We start from the raw sequence: 18,258 nt of genomic DNA, 5'->3' as shown, positions 1-18,258 counted from the left end.
ATTAAGATTTTAACATTTCGATTTCCTGTCTTAATTCTTTGACTTTTTCTTTTTTGTCAAACATAGATGCAAAATTATTCATTAAAGTAAGAGATAGTTCTGAGCATGATTCAAGTAGAATTGCCAATTCTTCGATTGACATACCACTAGAACCCATTAGTTGTTTTAAATCTTTCTTATCTGTTAAAAAAGGCATTTTTTCTTCAAACATTCTAATACCTACGAAATTAAGTAATACTTCTACAATTGCTTCCTTTAATTCATCATCTTCTAGGGTTGAGAAATAGCCTGTAAACAATGGATTGCAATTTGCAATGAAAGATGCAAGAGAAGCATCTAAAGAATCTTTGATTTCAGATATTGATTTTTTGAATGACGAGATTTGCTGTTGTTTTTCGGAAATAAGTTTTGATTTTACACGAGGATCTTTTATTTCGGTTAATGATTGATTAGGTCCAGACCTTTCTGGACCAAAAACCATTAAACTAAATGTAGCTCTCCCGGTTTTAGGATTCCTTCTTTTGGAACGACTTTCCTCACCACGAGGTGTTGAACTCTCTGGTCGATTGGTTGGAGGACAACGACAACCTATTCTGAGGATTCTAGATCCACACTTTGGACAAAACTTTCCAGAAGGGGCAGAAGCTCTAACTTTGAGAATTGACACATTTTCTAATACTAGATTGTATTGAGATTCTTTCTTACATACATTTGTAAAAGAAGAAGGGTTTCTCGTAAATACACCAATTAATAGTAGAAACAATATATACACATACAAAGACATGACTTTATTGAATACAATTCTTTCACGGTAATTATAAATAAACGTAATTCATTACATGAATTATTAGTTATTACATAATCCAGATAAGTTGGTTTCACTACTTATGAATTAAAAAGAATAAGTATGTTTCTGTTAATTTAATAATATTCTCTCGGATTATTGAATTGTATTTTATCGTATTCTACTTAATAATTGACGGAATGAATTAACTGAGAAGATTAAGTCTCATACTTTTTTAAGTCTCTAAAATGATCTGATACCGCGTATTTTGGCGCCATATACATTAGGACTTATTTAATGAGAAGAGGAAAAAGAATAAGATAGGAATGCGGAGAAAGAGATAATAAAAAAGAAGAAAGGGGGGGGGGGGTTTAATAAATACACAAGATAATTTAAGGTGAAGAAGTTTTTTTAAAAATTTGGATTTAAATTTCAAAACTTTTTAAGAAAGTTAAGCTCGGAGATAATAAAATATTTGGGCGGGAATGCATGCATTTGCAATAAATGAACGGTATAGAAGAGCGATAATAAATAAAAATAAGGGGGAAAAGAATAAAAAAGAAATTAAAAGTTTAAAGTTGGTTTAAGGGTAATATACAATAAACAGTGGACCAGATATGCTAATACACATTTTTTTTTTTTGATCTTGATGGGCATGAAGAAGTAAAAAACTTTGGACTTGAATTAAGATAGAAGTTGGTATAGCAGAGTAAGTTGAGAAGTGAGTGGAAAATGGAGTGGAATGGTGTATTATCTACGGAGATATTTGATTTCTTTCTTGAGTTCTTTGATTTTTAGCTTCGTTTCAATATAGGTTGCAACATTATTTAAAAACATGACTACAATTCGTTTGCAATGTGCATGCTTATTCTCCAGTTCTTCTAGGGAGTCAACAACAACATATTTTGACAAAACTTCCGAGACATTCATAATTTGAGGAACGACTTCATCGCTAATAAACTTATTACTAACAAGTCCCAACCATAAACTCTGTAAAACATCCAAAAGCTCCGTATCCAGTAATTCAGAAAGGCTTTCAGATAAGAACAATTTACAATTTTTAATAAATGTGGAAAATAAACAGAGGTTTGAAGCTTTGATGTCTGAACAAGACTCTTTGAATTTTTCAGAAAGTGATAATCTGGTTTTAATCATTTCTTGCTTTTGTTCATTTGACAACGGGTAAGAGCTAAAATTAGGCAAGGCCTCAGGCATTGAGCGTTTTTCTTCTTCGTGTTTGTTTTTGGCACAACTAATATCGCTATTGCTACTGTGGTAGCTTCTAATCCTGCTCCTGCTTTTACTTCTGCTTTTACTTCTGCTTTTGCTTCTGCTTTTACTTCTGCTTTTGCTTCTGCTTTTACTTCTGCTTTTACTTCTACTTTTACTTCTGCTTTTACTTCTGATCTTACTATTACTTCTACTAATGTTTCTACTTCCACTTGCACTTCTACTTCTACTTCTACTTCTACTCTTATTTCTACTTACATTTCTACTTACGCTTCTACTCCTTATACTTCCATTTCTATTTCTGTCTCTACCTCTGCTCCTACGTCTGCCTCTACTTACATAATTTCCTTCCAATTCCAAATTTCTAGTTGAGGTTTCTGAGCTCTGATCATCGGGCTTTATTTCTCTTGAAGTTCCAACCTCACTAGCCGAGGAATTATTTTTGTGGGGTTTTCTCTTTAAACTTCTTGATCTGTTCGCACCCCTGGCTTTGCTTCCGGATATGTTACCAACTACACTGGATTTACTTGTAATAAGAGAATTACTGCTAGAAAAGCTATTCTCACTGTTTAGTGAACCAGTTTCTGAGCCAGAGTGAGAACTGCTATCAAGGTTTTGGCTTTGAAGACCCATTGAGAGATTATTTTTTTTATTGGGCTTAGGAACATTGGCTTGAAGCTTTAATATAGAAACCTCCAGAAATTGATGATTATTCACTAATTTTATTAATTTAAAAGTACCAGATGAAGATTTATAGGAAAATAATAAACTGTGAAACTGAAGTACTATTAAGAACACCAAAAATAACAATTTCATTATATTCCAATTAATTATTAGTCCTTTAATTATCCACTTAATTACACAAGAACTATTTTTTTCAACTAACTAAACACAAAATAACCACAAAAAATTAATACAAAATGACTGTTTTAAAGCAATAGTAATTTTACTTTATAAAAAAAACTAATATCGTTACCAATTAAATTACCCAAAGAGAATAACCACAGTGTTGCAGTTACATTTATTCACGCAAGTTAATTAAAATCTAATTTGAGTTATGCTCCCTTCAATACAAAGTATTGTTTGAGTACCATTAATTACATAATACAATTGATTATTCATAGATTCTTCTTTTCCTCATATAAGGGGCCTTCCCTAATAAATTAATTAAAAAGTATTTCTAAATACAAGAACTGAATATTAACTATACATAAGTATTAATAATAGTATATTCTATTTTAAAAAGTTGGTTATATTTGACAAACAGAAAATTTTAAGCTAATTTACACAGTGAAAGTTGCGGGAAACACCCGATATTCGCACAAAAAAAGTGCCCACATTTGCCAACTTTTTTTGGAATTTGATTTATATGATACTATTTTAAAAAATTATGTTGCCTATTTTTATATTTAAATGCATAAATACAGGATTTTCTACAGGAATTATAGATTTTTGCACTAGAAATGAAAAATATTTTTATTTACTTAGATTTTCCTCAAAACATTAACCTCATTTGATTTTTAACATATATAATATTTTTTCTGTATACGTGTAAAAACATTTTAGTATAAGCATGCAATTTAATTGTCCACATTAAATTTATACGTGGTATAATAAAATACCGGTATATGCCAGTAATTAATTTTTGCATGCATGCACATAGAAATAGTGGTACAGAGCCATGTAGCTACGAATTTCACAATCGTTGAATAATTTCTAGCACCTTTGAAGCTTTTTGAATTTTTGAGTTATTCTCATTGATTAATGTCTATTTATATGGATAATAAATTTATACATATATTTATATGCTTGCGCTATTAATAACAGAGTCATTTTTGCACAATTTAAATATAAATTATTATATAAAAAAAGTTTTTGGCAAATTATGAAGATAGCGCAAAGTGGGAGGATGTGTGAAAATAAAGAGACGGTAACGTGTAATTTAAAAAATAAGAAAAAATAATAAATATAACAATTAAGAATAGGTCAGAACCGAAAGTTAATATATTTTTACATATTTGGATACTAGCAATACATTTGAAAAACGATATATAATCTAAAACTATAAGGAGAAATCAATTAATCATTAATAAGTTTGTAAAGCTAGGCAAGAAACTAATTTAGAGGATTATATATATATTATGTCAGGTATAGAATCTTACCTCAAATAAGGAAATACAAATATATATGCATTTATATATGTTTAATATATATATATTTATATATATATATACTTGTATGTATATTTGTATATTTTTGATATTGGTGAAATGTAATATAGGCTGGGAATTTGGGGCATAGAGTTTGGGAAATATATATATATATATATATATATGTATATTTATATATATATATATATACACATATATATGTATTTGGAATAATAAAAACAGAACATATAAAGGTTAGAAGGAACCAAAGATGCTTGTAGAATCAGGAAAAACAACGAGAGGTAGGAACTCGACCAACAGAGATATGATAAATGGTAAGAGTATTTCATCTGACGATGATAATGTATTTTGGATGAGAATAGAGAATGAATATTTTGGCAAAATTGACGATAGAATGAGAGATATTTTGAAATTCCATATTCACTCATCCGAATATATATTAAACATTATTAACGATTTTTTAAAGGTACGCGAAGAGGAAGATTCTAATGACTTTATTTACTCAAGCATGACCTTGATGGAAGGACTTAGAGGTTGGAATCGGGTTCCAAGGGAGGTTCATGGAGAAGGGTTTGGATTATTTGAGAACAATGGAGAATCACAAAATACATTGGATGGATATTTGCAAGATTCACTTAAAGAAGAACAAAATAATAAGACATTAGATTTTGAAGAAGAAGACACAGAAAATTATAATGAGAAGAAAATAAAAAGTATAAGCTTGACTTTAAGCATTCCACCATTAAGCAAACCAACAGATTTTCCAAGAGAGCTAGCTCACTGCAAAAGTTTGAAAGAGATTTTACATAATTTAGTAAAAATACAATGTGCATATAAATATACGAAATTAAACAGTAGCAGAAACCTATATAGTACATTGGGTATAAAAGAAGGTGATACACAAGATAAGAGTTTAAGTGGAACATGTAATTATGTTTGTTTAGTTCCAGATGTAATATCAGGCCCAAACGTAGAATGGTATAATATTTTACAAGAATCAGACAAGGAAAGATTAATCTGTAAGGATTTTGATTGTTATAATTACAATGATATTTCAGAAGAATGGATTTTTAATATTAATAATAAGATCGAGAATATGGAACTTAGAAAAAGTTTGTTAGATACTAGCCACTTACTTCCTTATAATCATTATAAAAAAGAATTGGAAGAAGAAAGTACGCAATTAAATTCAGTGAAGGATGAACAAATAATGATAGATGAAAGCATATCAAAGAATGAAGGGAATAACCAAATTAAGAGTATTCTTGGAACAGGAGAGTATTTAAAAAAGAATGAATATTTTAGAATGAACCCAAAAGATTTAGTTCCAGTCGTTGAATTAGAAGGCAAGATAAGTGAAGAAGACACCACAGTAAGTAAAATAAAAAGAGCAAAGAGTTTTGGAGATTTTTTTCAGGATAATCTACATATTTCTCCAAATAAACTATTAAGCACTAAGAATTCGAATATAATTGATAACTCTGAGAATTTTAACATAGAATACACAGATAGATCTGGATATTTAAACCTTTCTTCAATAATGAATTCTGACAAAAGGATAGACTTTGAAATGGCAAATACATTAAATAAATGCTACATTTTTCAAGACACAGCACAAGATAATATTCATGAAAATTACCATGGAGAGTTTGAACAAAGATACTTAAATAGGCAAAAAGATAAGGAATTGAGAGAAATATCCATTTCTTTAATTAAAAGACTTAAGGATATATCAAGCTTAAAAGTGGAAATGTTTCAAAGATTATTGTCCAGAGTAGAGAAGGAGAGTCAACCAAATCTGAGTTATTGGTACAAGAAGGAGTATGAACTGAATGATTACTATAGAAGAAAGCATTTTGACATTGGTTATAATTATACACTAGAAAGACAAGCAATGGATCTGGAGAAATTTAGGTTAGGTTGTATAGAGTCAAAATACTTACCAAGTGAGTGGCAAGAGACAGCTTTATGTTCAATATGTGGTAATGATACAGATTGGGATGAGGATCCAATATACTTTTGTGATGGCTGTTATCAACCGGCTCATCATTCTTGTGTAAATCCAAAACAGCCATTTAGATATAATTCTACAAGAATGTTGAATGTATTAGAGAGGGAGAAGAAGTGCCAACAAGGGGATCTTGATAGTTCGAACCCAAAAAAAAAGGATGAAGTGGATGAGGATGATCAATGGCTTTGTGATGTTTGTTTGAATATAAAAAGCCAGTTTTTGGATCATCAATATTTATTTTTTGGTATAATTAGGATGATCAGTGGCCCAAGGGATAAGGAAACAATTAACCAGGTAATTCAGTCGATACGAAAGAACGTGAATCCATTTTTAAGTCAATTAATTGCATATAATGTGATATCATCATCAGTTCGGGATCAGAGTTTTACTGATCCAATAATATTTCCATGGATTAATGATTGGATATTCCCTGAAATCACTCAACAAGATTCAGAATCATCTCAGGAAGAGGAGAATACTAAAGTTGTGATCACGGAGAGAAGAAAGGGAAGGCCAAGAAAAACTCCTTTATTATCTTTAACAACTCTAAACAAAACTAGTTTCAGGTACTTTACATTCAATTTTTCAACTATTAAGCCAAGAAATATTCATGAAAATGATCAAAAAGAAAGAGGAGATCAAGATGAAGGGAAAGAGAAGCAATATCATGATAACTTTAACGTTAGTGATAGTGATTACAATTTTGAACATCAGAATTATCACTTTGAATGGACTCCTACGTGCCAGATACCTTACAATTTTGCAAATTTGGAGATTTTTAAGAGACAAATATTTAATCCTGTTAAATGGTACAACAAACAAGAAGTAATAAGAAGAGCTAACCAAACTCCTCCTCCAGCAATAATTTCTTGTTTAGAATCAATGATAGACAGTGATAATGAAAGTATTGAAGAAAATAGAAACAGACATATTTGTGGTAATTCTTCTTCCTCTTCAAACCCATTATATGATCATACTGATAATATCATTCAAAAAAAGGATACAGGAGTGTTGGAAATTTTTAAGCATGATGAAGTAATTATAAGACAATTAGAAGAAAAAGGGGTGATCATACATGACAAAGAAAATAACTTTTATAAGGTAAAAATAAAAGTACCTGTTTGCCAATTATGCGGATATGATGCATATTGTAGATCTGGTGGTATAATGAAGAAAACAGTTGATGGTTTTTGGGCTCATATTAGATGTGCTCTCGGGAATAGCAGTGTTTTAAGCAGTGATGGAAATTATTTGAGAATTAAAGTCGATCTAAACAGGAATAAAATAAAATGTGAAGGATGTGGGAAAACTGATAGTTCTCCAATACTTTGTCATAATGATCAATGCTGTAATTCTTACCATATTAATTGCGCATCATCTAGAAAAGATTGTATTGTAGACTGGGAAAATGGGAGGCCATTATTATATTGTCCAGAACATTCATGTAATATAGCTCCGACAATATTATTAAGAAAATATCAATTAAGTAATTTTAATAAGTGGTATAATTACAGATTTGAGAATCAAAATTATAATGATTCAATATTTGGTAATATATTTACATTACCAAGTATTGTTAGACAGACATTTTTAGCAGATTTGAGAGATGATACACGTACTGTAATATTTTTGACAAGACTACTTTCAAAATCTGAAAATATTCACGGATTGAAAAATCAAGAGGAAATAAGACAATCAAATTGTAATAGTGAAACTTTATCTATACAAAAGATACAGACACAACATAATAATAGAGGTGATCATCATTTTGTTTCTGGAGAAAGCCAGATTGTTTTGAATGGTTTTGCAAAGTTTCATTTATATATGCCAGAATTAGTTTATGTACAATCAATAGAAACTGTATTATCAAGATTAACAACTCCTTGGTCAGGTGAGACGGTTTTTTGGCAAAAAGTCATAGCAGAAAATATTTTTAATTCATTTGGAATATCAGATTTATTTCAAATAAACCAGTACAAGTATTTGGATAATTCTAGAATCATGACATCAAGTATATTTGGAATCATGGAAATTTTATTAAATAGAATGATTAATCCATATGAAATTCGTTTGATTACATTAATGATTGCTTCAAAGATGGGTTTTGGTCCTTGGTTTTCATTCTTTTATTATTGGAAGTTTATTCCACTAACATTCTACTATAATATAATTAAAGGTTGTTCAGATTTATCCCTTTATGAACCTAAATCATATATTTATTCTTCAGACTATAATGTTATAGATGATTATTTTAATAATAATGAATTACAGATGAAGAATGTAAATTATCATTTAGGTTTATTTGGACCAAAGAATTTGAGTATTGAGAAATTGCATCCAAATGAAGCTCACTTAAAATCAATCAATTCTTGTTCTTCAATAATTAGTCAAAATTGGAATTATTGCTGTCAATTGTGTGGATATCAAATACTACTCAATCATTCACTAAAAAAAAATAGGGAGCAATCATTATTTGGTGAAAGTAATCATATAGAGAGTTATTCTGAGGAAGCCATGATTAATAGTAATTTGAGTAAAATTGGCTTTGGATATTCAAAAATTCCATATTTATTAAAATGCCAAATATGTAATGTGGTCATCTGTTCTGTTTGTAATAATATGTATCAATATGGTTTAATTATTGATTATAATGATAAACTAATATTACAATATGGAGGGAATTCTATTTTGGATGACGAGAATCATTCTCAATCTATATTAATAGGAATGAAATGCCAGAGATGTATTGATTTTGAGCAGAGAAAATTTGAAAATGTGATTACCGAAAGTTGTTGTTGTTTATGTACAAGATTTGATGGTATTTTATTACCAATAAGAAAAGGGTCTCAGATAGATTTTACAGGAGTAAAAATAAGAAGAACACTTTTGGTGGATGGAAGTATTTCATTGGATGATCAGTATAGATTAACTTGCGATGTATGGATACATCCAGTTTGTTTGGAATGGCTTGTTATGGCAAAAGTACAAGTATTTAGTTTAAATAATGTTGTATTGATTGAAAAGAAACATTTTGGTAATGTTTGTAAATATTGTGGATTTTCAAATGGGGCAACTGTAGGTTGTGCATTGAATACCTGTAATACATATTTTCATGTATCTTGTGGAAGGTCTATTGGATGTAAATTTGATTCAAGTAGAATCAAAACAAAGCATATTGATCAGTATTACAGTGTTTTGAATAATGGAGGAGCTTTAAATGCGAATTCTTCTGGTGTTTTGCCAAGTGGAGTGTATAGAAGGGCGTGGTGTATAAGCCATAATCATTGTAATAATAGTAATGGTAATAATAACAATAGTAATAATAATAATAATAATCATCATCATCATCATCATAATCATACTAATGGTAATAATAATAATAACAATAATAATACAATAGCAAATTCAGGTATTCATATATCTAGAGGAAGTATTATGAATAGTTATGGATCTAATTTTGTATCTACATTACCTTCTTCATCCAACTATTCAGCTTGTGGGACAATAATGGTATCATCTTTCTCAAACTCTCAAGATTTGGCACAACTTAGACTATTGTATAGTAATATAATACAGAGTAATAATGAAGTACTTAATAAAGCTGAACAAGGACTGGACATTAATAGGAATATTAATGTAAGTTATGCATTAAATCAGAACTTGGATACAAGTTTGAAGATCAGTTTATTGGGTTATTATGGTTTGGTATTGTCAGTAGATCAAAAGAATAGGGCAGTATTGGAGAAAATTTCATCTACTTCAAAAGATAATTATATTGTATCTGATATAAAAAGTAATCATTTATTAATTGATTTAAGAAACCCATTGTTTTTAAGGAAAATTGAATTTAATCAAGAAACACAATCTTCGTCTTCTTCATCTTCATCTTCTTCATCTTCTTCATCAGATCATGACATTTTATATATTGATAAGTGGGAAGATCTTATTCAGATTCTTGTTTATGAGGTTGTTTCAAGGTTTGTTTATGGGATTGGAATTCCCAAACAGAAAACTATTAACTTTTCAAAGTCACAAAGAAAAAGGAATTTATCTTCTAATGATCAAAAGAATCTACAATCTTCTTTTGGTCTAGTGGGAGGTATGGGAATTCCAGGGATTTTGGGAGTTTCTGGAGGTAAAATAGAAACAAAAGGAATAACCAGAGAAATAGGAGCATTAGAAACAACTGTAATAACTGGAACAACTGGAGAAAATGGAACAACTGGAGCAACAGGAACAACAGGAACAACAGGAGCAACTGGAACAACAGGAACAACAGGAGAAACAAGAACAGTGGGAAATAGATTAGAAGAACTGACTTCCGAGGTTCAAGTTGCAAATAGTGTACTTATGGAAAGACCGAGTTCGATTAGTATTCAGAATGTATGCCCAGCATGTGACAAGATTTATAAGAGGGATTGGCAGCAAATTTGTTTGGATTGGATCTATTGTGATCTATGTAATAATTGGTACCACTGGTACTGTTTGGGATTATATAAGGAAAACATTCCAAGTGAGAATGAACCATTTCACTGTATGTATTGTTTGGAAAGAAAACAAAAAAAAAAAAGAGGCAGGAAGAGGAAGAATATACAGTTTGATAACGGTGGAGATAACAGTACAACTATAAACAATAACACTATTACTATCAGCAATGATGTTGCACAAGAAGAAAATCTGTTTAATATAGAAGAAGGGGATACCTCTTCTTTTTTCTCTAATCACAAGGATTTTGTACCAAAATCAGTAGAAGAGGGAGAAACTGAAATTTCTGGAAATTTGATTGTTGAAAAGCAGAATTTAGTAATCGAACCACTTTCTCCTTCATCTTCTCTCTCATCTTCATCTTCTATATCATCTTTATCCTTGTCTTCAATGTATGTGGAATCACAATCTTCAAGTTCCTCATACAATTCCTCTCAAATAAAAAGATGGGTAAAGAAGCGAGCCAATTCCAAAAACAAAATTGCTCACAAGAGAAGGGGAAGAAGTCGTAAGGGAGCAAAGAAGAAGAATTGAAAAACAATGGAGATTAATAGAGAAGAAAGGATGAAACTAATTATATCGAAGGGCATTTAAGATTTAAAAATGAATATTTAAGACGAAACAAAGCAAATTAGGAGAAATTCATATCAAATTTAATACTTATACACATCTTCAATATAGATGTGAGAGAATAGTTTAACACACACAAACTCCAAATCATCTTAGGCAGAGACATACTCAGCTTTTCAGACCTATGTATAAGCAGTTAAGAAAGAAAAAGTTAGTTATAAATCTAATCTATTAGGGAATTAACATCATGATTTATGGATAAGATATTCATACTATTATTGGCATCTATATTGTTCTAAATTATACCCAGTTACCTTCTGACCAGACAGTCTTCAGCTAAAGTGATCTTCTCCTTAAGTCTTTGAGCCTCACTTTCAATAGATTGTAAAGTAAGCTGGTGCATATTTAGAATCTTAACAATCTCACTAAGTGGTGATGGGTAGATTCTTTCATGTAAGTTATTCAGTTGGGACATTAAAGTTTCAACTTGAGATTCAATATCTTGAAGCTCAGAACTCAGAGCATTGGCTCTTGCAGCTGAGATCCTCATACTCTGATTTGGTTTATCATTGTTTCCAGAAAAGTTTCCTCCGACTGTTCCAGTTCCCAATCCATTACTATTGTTATTATTATTATTACTATTATTATTACTACTATTAAAGGTACCGATATTTGTATTTACACCAATATTACTGTTAGAATTAATAGATCCTTCAAGTTTTTTTGAAAAGGACTCTTCAATGATTTTTAAAGTATTAGAAAGACTGTTTTGTTGTTGAGCAATTTGATCAATTCTGTTATCCATGTTTTCTTGTCTCATCCTAATTTCCTGTTGATCTTCTCTGATAGAGTAAAGTTTTGTTGTATATGTGATGATTGCTTTGTCAACTTCTAGTACATCTGATGATGCCTTGTTAAAAAGTTTGACTTGTTTTGAAAGTCTACTTTCCCAAGATTTAAGTACATCCTCAACTCTTTCATGTTGGTGAGAAATTGTTGTTTCAAGGCTTGGAGCAGGAGCTGAAGTAGAAATTGAAGGATTTGTAGAAGATGATGTAGTTCCTAAAGAAAGGTTTGTAGTATTTTCAGGCTTATTAGAAGAAGAGGACCCAAATAAACTACTTGAGGTTGATAATCCAGTACTTCCTGCTAAACCAGAATTAATTCCAGTAATAGAAGTGGATAATGTTGGAGTAGTAGATGAAGTTGTAGAAGAATTAATAGTAATATTAGGATTTGTTCCAATGGTAGTAGTACTTGTTGGAGTTGTTGTGGTCAATCCACCAAATAAAGAGGAGGAAGTACTGGGAGCTGTGGCCACGTTTGTAGAAGCAGTTGTAGACGCTCCACCAAACAAAGAAGTGCCAGAAGCAGAACTTCCTATTATTGATGGGGAGGTAGTGGTAGCAGTAGTAGCAGTAGTAGTAGTAGTAGCTCCTGTGCCTGCTCCAAACAAAGAGGAGGATGAACTACCAAACAAGCTACTGCTGTTGTTGGTAGCAGTATTATTAGTAGTATTGGTAGTAGTATTGGTAGTAGCATTATTAGTAACAAGTGAAGGAGATGTTGACAAGGATGTTAATGATGGAATACCACTTGTGTTAGTGGTTGTTGTTATTGCTGGAGAGGAAGCACCAAATAGTGAAGTTCCACCTAATGTGTTACCTAAGACAGATGTAGTACCTGTTGATGACGATATACTAGAAGATCCTGTACCGGAACCAAAACTAAAGAGAGAATTAGATGTCCCAGATCCAATTCCTGTTCCTGTCCCAATTCCTGTTCCTGCTCCAATTCCTGTCCCTGTCCCAATTCCAGTTCCAATTCCGGAGCTTCCAAAGATGCTACCAGTGTTTACAGTAGATGCTCCTCCTGTGGAACTTAGTCCCAAGCCTATCCCTAAGCCCATATTAGTGGCCGAAGTAGGAGTAGAGGAAGAAATCAAAGAAGGATTTGAAGCTGAGCCAAATGAAAATGTTGCATTAGTTGTACCAGAGGAACTCCCAAATAGTCCAGTACTAGCTCCAGTTGAACCAAATAAAGAAGAACTGGAAGAACCAGTATTCACTCCAGAAGCATTTCCTGAGGTCCCAAAAAGACTAGTAGTGGGTTGAGAGCTACTAATATTATTATTGGTAGTGGTTCCCAAAGGTCCAGCTCCTGATCCAAACAACCCTCCAGTTGATGTTGATGAACCAATTCCAATACCACCAGCTGAATTCGAGTTTTGGTTTTGTGACCCAAAAAGTCCAAAACCTCCACCAGAAGACGTTAATGTTGAATTACCTCCAAAAAGAGATGAGGAATTGTTACTTGTAAGTCCACTAGAAGCTGATACTGTGTTATTAGTAGTATTTCCGAATGGAGAAGTTCCTAAATTAGTATTATTACCAGTAGAACCAAACAAACCTAAACCAGTGTTATTACTAGTACCACTACCACTATTAGAACTAACACCACCAAATAAACCAATGTTATTTTGTGGAGATGTGTTTGATCCTGATGCAGAACCTGATCCAAATCCAAACAGTCCTCCTCCAGTTCCAGATGAAGAAGAACCAGATACTGATCCTGATCCAAACCCAAATCCAGTATTTGTTGCACTGCCTGTAGTGTTACCTGAACCTCCTAAATTCCCAAATAATCCTCCTCCAGAATTAGATCCAAACCCTGTTCCCATTCCAGTTCCTGCTGTTCCTCCTAAGTTACCAAAAAGTCCAGTTCCTGTGTTAGTACCAGTAGCAGCTCCTGTGTTAGTTCCTGTTCCTCCTAAGCTACCAAAAAGACCCCCTCCAACAGAGGATGAAGAAGATGGTAGGCTGTTACTATTATTATTTGAACCAAACATTTTTTTTTTTTTTAATTAGAAATCTTAACTAGACAATCTCCTTAAAGTTAAAGCTAATTAATTACCAATCCCGTGATTAATTTAATTTAATTTAATATTATATTATTTTTTTCTTCTTTAATTTATAGGCCATTCATTTCTATGGACGGATTGTCCCCAGTAAAAATAAGTGTGAATGAGTGAATTGACGAAAAAAAAAGAAAGAAAAAGTGTGTGAAATAATATATTTAAAAAAAACGATTTAATTATAAATGTTTACCAAAAGAATTATCACAGAAATACTCAAGATTTTTCTTCTTTTTCGTATTTTTCTTTCTCTTTTATTTATTCATTAATATTTATTTATTTTTTGAAATTTTTTCTATTATAATATTTTCCCGCCATAACATAATTAATTTTATTTTTTTTTTATATTCTTTTATACCTGCACCACGTAATATATGAGACAATTTTATATTTTCCGGTACTAAGTGGTGTTTGCCCGCCTAATTAAAATAGTAATATTTTTTTCGATTGAGGAAAAGCAACAATAAAAAGAAAAAAGGCATGTAAAGTTAAAGTAGTGAAAATATAGGTAAATATATAATCAAAGAATTTGGTAAAGTTTAAAGGATAGTTTCTATATGTGTGTTAGTGTGTGGGAAAGATTTAGTTGGATATTAAATTATTTATTTAATAATAATTATCTTTTGTAGCTTTTTAAGCTAATCAGTCCAGATTATTTGTTAAAGTTTGTGATCATTTGTTACACTCTGAATACTTTAATTGAATTTTGTGGCAGATTTTATTTGGATAAGAAACTTAACTTTTTTTTGACTAGAAAGATAATCATAATCATAATAATCAGCACATATTTATTACTATTTTTACTCCAATTGATCGTTTTTATATAATATAAAACTGAGGAAAAAAAATACAGAAATAAAATAAACATAAATTGCATAGAAAATTAACAATAACTTATTAATTTTGTATGAGACGAGACAAATTAATCATGCATGCATGCATGCATTTAATAGTTAATGGACAATAGAAATGAATTATATAAAGAAAAATAAGGAAAAAAGAAAAGTTAGAAGAAAAAACAATAATATATTGAGCAATTATAATTTTGTTGAATTACAAGACATTCGGATTTATTACTAGAATACATATATATATATATACATATATATATATATATATATATGTATATATACATATAAATATACTTATAGATCCCATAATATAAATGACGAGAAATATTTCTCTACTACAAAATAATATTGGTATTAACCAAGGCAATAATGATGCAACTCAGATAAATAATAATCACCATACAAATATTGGAGAGTATGTACAAGAAAAAGAAAACTATCCAAGTATTTCTTTTATAATACTTATCTCTTTGATATTTGGAATACTTAGTTTAAATCATGGATTGTATTATGGGGTCTTATTAATCACAGTAGCTATTTCTCCTGGGGTATTAATTATATATCAATTTAAAAAACAAATAATACAAGGAGAAATTAGCATCAAAACAATTACAGATTTATTCACTTTTGGTGCAATCATTTCTGTCTCCACTACATTAATTTTAGAAGGATTGTTCTTTAGTTGGATTTTTAATATCAAAAATGATCATTACAATTATATAAATAAATATGGTTGTAATATAGGATTCCCATTATATATATTCATAATTATATTAAAATATATAATTTCTATTGGAATTGTAGAAGAAGGATGCAAATTACTGGGACTTTTAACTATTAAACCATATATTCAAGATATTAATTATAGAGAATCTTTTACCAGCCATTATGTTAAGTCAAATATTGGATATGTTTTAGGAGGAATATCTACCTCACTTGGATTTGCAATTATTGAAAATATTGCTTATCTTTCAAATTCTATGGAAAATATTATCATTATGTTTCTAGTTGGAATTGCTAGAGCAATTATTTCAATCCCTTTCCACATTTTTGCATCAGGTTATACCAGCATACAACTTAGTAAGCAAACTTTTAGAGAAAATCATCACCATTTAAATGATGACCATATATCATTTAAAAAAGTGATTACTAAACTTTTAACTCTACTTCCAGCAGGAGTATTACATGGAATATATGATTCCAGTCTGATAATTATAGTAATAATTAGCCAAGATCACAGTGATGACCTGGGATCTGAATTTAATCCTATAGGTGAAATAAAGACATGTCCAAAATTATTTACTAAAATATATAAACTGGCAACATTAAATCCATTTTCATTCAAGATCAGAAATTTAATTGGAAGCATTCATAGACAAACCCTAGTCCAGAACCCATTAATAAAGTGTTTTAGTCCACTTTCTTATAACCTAATTACTCTCGGGTTCTTCCTAATCTCGGTATTTTCATATTTTGCATGCTTATTCCTTTTTCTTCATAACTGGATACATCTTGAAAGGCGAACTTCCAGTAGAAGAATAATGGCTGAAGCTGGAAATAGAATTAGAACTGGAGCTGGTGAAGTTGAACTTGTAGGAGAGTATGGCCAGGTATAAACTAAGATTAACAAAGAAAATCTTCTCAGGGAACTAAGTCTAAGATATCAGAATGTTCCTTCTCAAATAAATCCAGAGACTGCAAAAGAATCTCTCTAGGACCTCTAACTAAAAAAGTATCATCTTTCTTGGACCTTTGAATAAACTCAGATAAAGTTCTCCTCCAGTATTTTGTACCAGAGAATCCATGAAACAACCCAAATACTGGCTTCAAATACATGTTTAGTTCTCCTATAGTAAATTTACCTGAATCTTGAATGTCTCTTGGCTTAATTGTAGACAAATACTCACAATATTTTTCTAATACAATTCTTCTAGTTATTCTAGTACCAGAAGTTTCATTAATTCCATATATCATACTATCCACTTTTGATAACACAAATGGATTATTCATCACTTCTCTTCCTATCATTATTCCTTTTATCCTATTCATCCATTTTCCAGATCTAATTGCTTGGTATACTCTTTCATAATCCTCAGCCTTGTTCTTCTCCATATAGTAATCATCCAATGCAATAGAAGAGTTTAATATTGTAGAATTTTCTGAATGATCGTCTATTATATCATTATCTGTTTTAATCTTCTTAGTTTTGTTTGAATCTATCTCAATATTTTGAATAATATCTTTAAAATCCAAATACCATTTCATATACCAATCTCCTGTTAATATTGAAATAGACTCTTCTATGCTTGTTACTCCTCCATTTAAAATAAAAGTTAAGCTAGGAAAATCCAAAGTTAACATATAAACCCAATAATACTTTAATTTTGGAATTGTTCTATTCTTACTAGGATTTATCCCATTTAACCATGCTTTTCTAGTATGTATTATAAATGTATCTGCTCCTATAAAATTATTTGGACTGTAATCTAAAGATATTCTCTCATCTTGTGTATCTGGAAATATACTAACATAATCTGACTTATTTTGGTTATCTACATTAATACCAGATACTAATGATATAAAATTGTACAAATGTTGGTATGTGTCATATTGGTCAACTCCAATTCTTGTTTTAATTGATATTCGTGTATTAACTAATCCTAAATCTATAAACTTTTTGTTACATGTATCTACTATACTGGCCACTCTAAGGGGATCTTTAAATAAAGATGCTCCAAAACTACCCTTAGAAGCTACTTTGCAGGATGGACACCCTACATTCAAGTTAAAGTTTCTAAATCCATACCTAAAAGCTATTTCTATTGCTTTTTCAATTTTCTCAGGATGATTACCACCTAGTTGCAACACCAAAGGATTTTCGGACTCATTTTTCTGAAAATGTACATATTCCAGAGTCGCACGTCTTGTCTCGTCATTATAACAATGTATTATTGTATCATCTACTACCATTTCTGTCCATAATTCGGTTCTTTTTGAAATAATCCTACATAACATTCTAAAATGAGTATTAGTAACATCTAGCATTGGAGCGACAGATATCACAGAATTACTCAGATCATTCTTATTCTGATTTTGTTTCTGGTTAAATTTTTGTTTATTCTCATATTCTTGTTCATATTTCTGCTTTTGTTTTTCTCGTTCATGATTATGTTCCAAATAATGAATGGGTTCCATTATCAGTTGTTGATTGTTCTCCATAATTAAGTGAATTTAAATTCAAC

The 18,258-nt window shown here is 30.5% G+C and overlaps 6 protein-coding genes across 6 annotated transcripts; 2 read left to right on the top strand and 4 right to left on the bottom strand.

Moving 5' to 3' along the window:
• Position 1: 1 nt before the first annotated feature.
• cubi_00715 (uncharacterized protein) lies at positions 2–784 on the bottom strand (the record flags this gene model as incomplete). The annotated part of the gene is made up of 1 exon (XM_029017728.1): positions 2–784. One exon carries the CDS (start codon positions 782–784, stop codon positions 2–4), a length of 783 nt encoding a protein of 260 aa, XP_028873526.1.
• A 750-nt stretch (positions 785–1,534) lies between these two features.
• cubi_00714 (uncharacterized protein) lies at positions 1,535–2,830 on the bottom strand (the record flags this gene model as incomplete). The annotated part of the gene is made up of 1 exon (XM_029017727.1): positions 1,535–2,830. The coding sequence occupies one exon, from the start codon at positions 2,828–2,830 to the stop codon at positions 1,535–1,537; it is 1,296 nt and encodes a 431-aa protein (XP_028873525.1).
• A 1,605-nt stretch (positions 2,831–4,435) lies between these two features.
• cubi_00713 (PHD domain-containing protein) lies at positions 4,436–11,215 on the top strand (the record flags this gene model as incomplete). Its single annotated transcript, XM_029017726.1, has 1 exon — positions 4,436–11,215. One exon carries the CDS (start codon positions 4,436–4,438, stop codon positions 11,213–11,215), a length of 6,780 nt encoding a protein of 2,259 aa, XP_028873524.1.
• A 346-nt stretch (positions 11,216–11,561) lies between these two features.
• On the bottom strand, positions 11,562–14,099 carry cubi_00712 (putative low complexity protein; the record flags this gene model as incomplete). The annotated part of the gene is made up of 1 exon (XM_029017725.1): positions 11,562–14,099. The coding sequence occupies one exon, from the start codon at positions 14,097–14,099 to the stop codon at positions 11,562–11,564; it is 2,538 nt and encodes an 845-aa protein (XP_028873523.1).
• Positions 14,100–15,330: 1,231 nt separating this feature from the next.
• cubi_00711 (uncharacterized protein) lies at positions 15,331–16,632 on the top strand (the record flags this gene model as incomplete). The annotated part of the gene is made up of 1 exon (XM_029017724.1): positions 15,331–16,632. One exon carries the CDS (start codon positions 15,331–15,333, stop codon positions 16,630–16,632), a length of 1,302 nt encoding a protein of 433 aa, XP_028873522.1.
• A 25-nt stretch (positions 16,633–16,657) lies between these two features.
• cubi_00710 (tRNA dihydouriding synthase) lies at positions 16,658–18,235 on the bottom strand (the record flags this gene model as incomplete). The annotated part of the gene is made up of 1 exon (XM_029017723.1): positions 16,658–18,235. The coding sequence occupies one exon, from the start codon at positions 18,233–18,235 to the stop codon at positions 16,658–16,660; it is 1,578 nt and encodes a 525-aa protein (XP_028873521.1).
• Positions 18,236–18,258: the final 23 nt, after the last annotated feature.

The sequence above is a fragment of the Cryptosporidium ubiquitum genome (genome assembly GCF_001865345.1).
Source record: "Cryptosporidium ubiquitum isolate 39726 chromosome Unknown contig_7, whole genome shotgun sequence".
Lineage (NCBI taxonomy): Eukaryota > Apicomplexa > Conoidasida > Eucoccidiorida > Cryptosporidiidae > Cryptosporidium > Cryptosporidium ubiquitum.
Note: the sequence above shows the minus strand (reverse complement) of the source record. Positions and strands in the feature narration are given on the sequence as shown.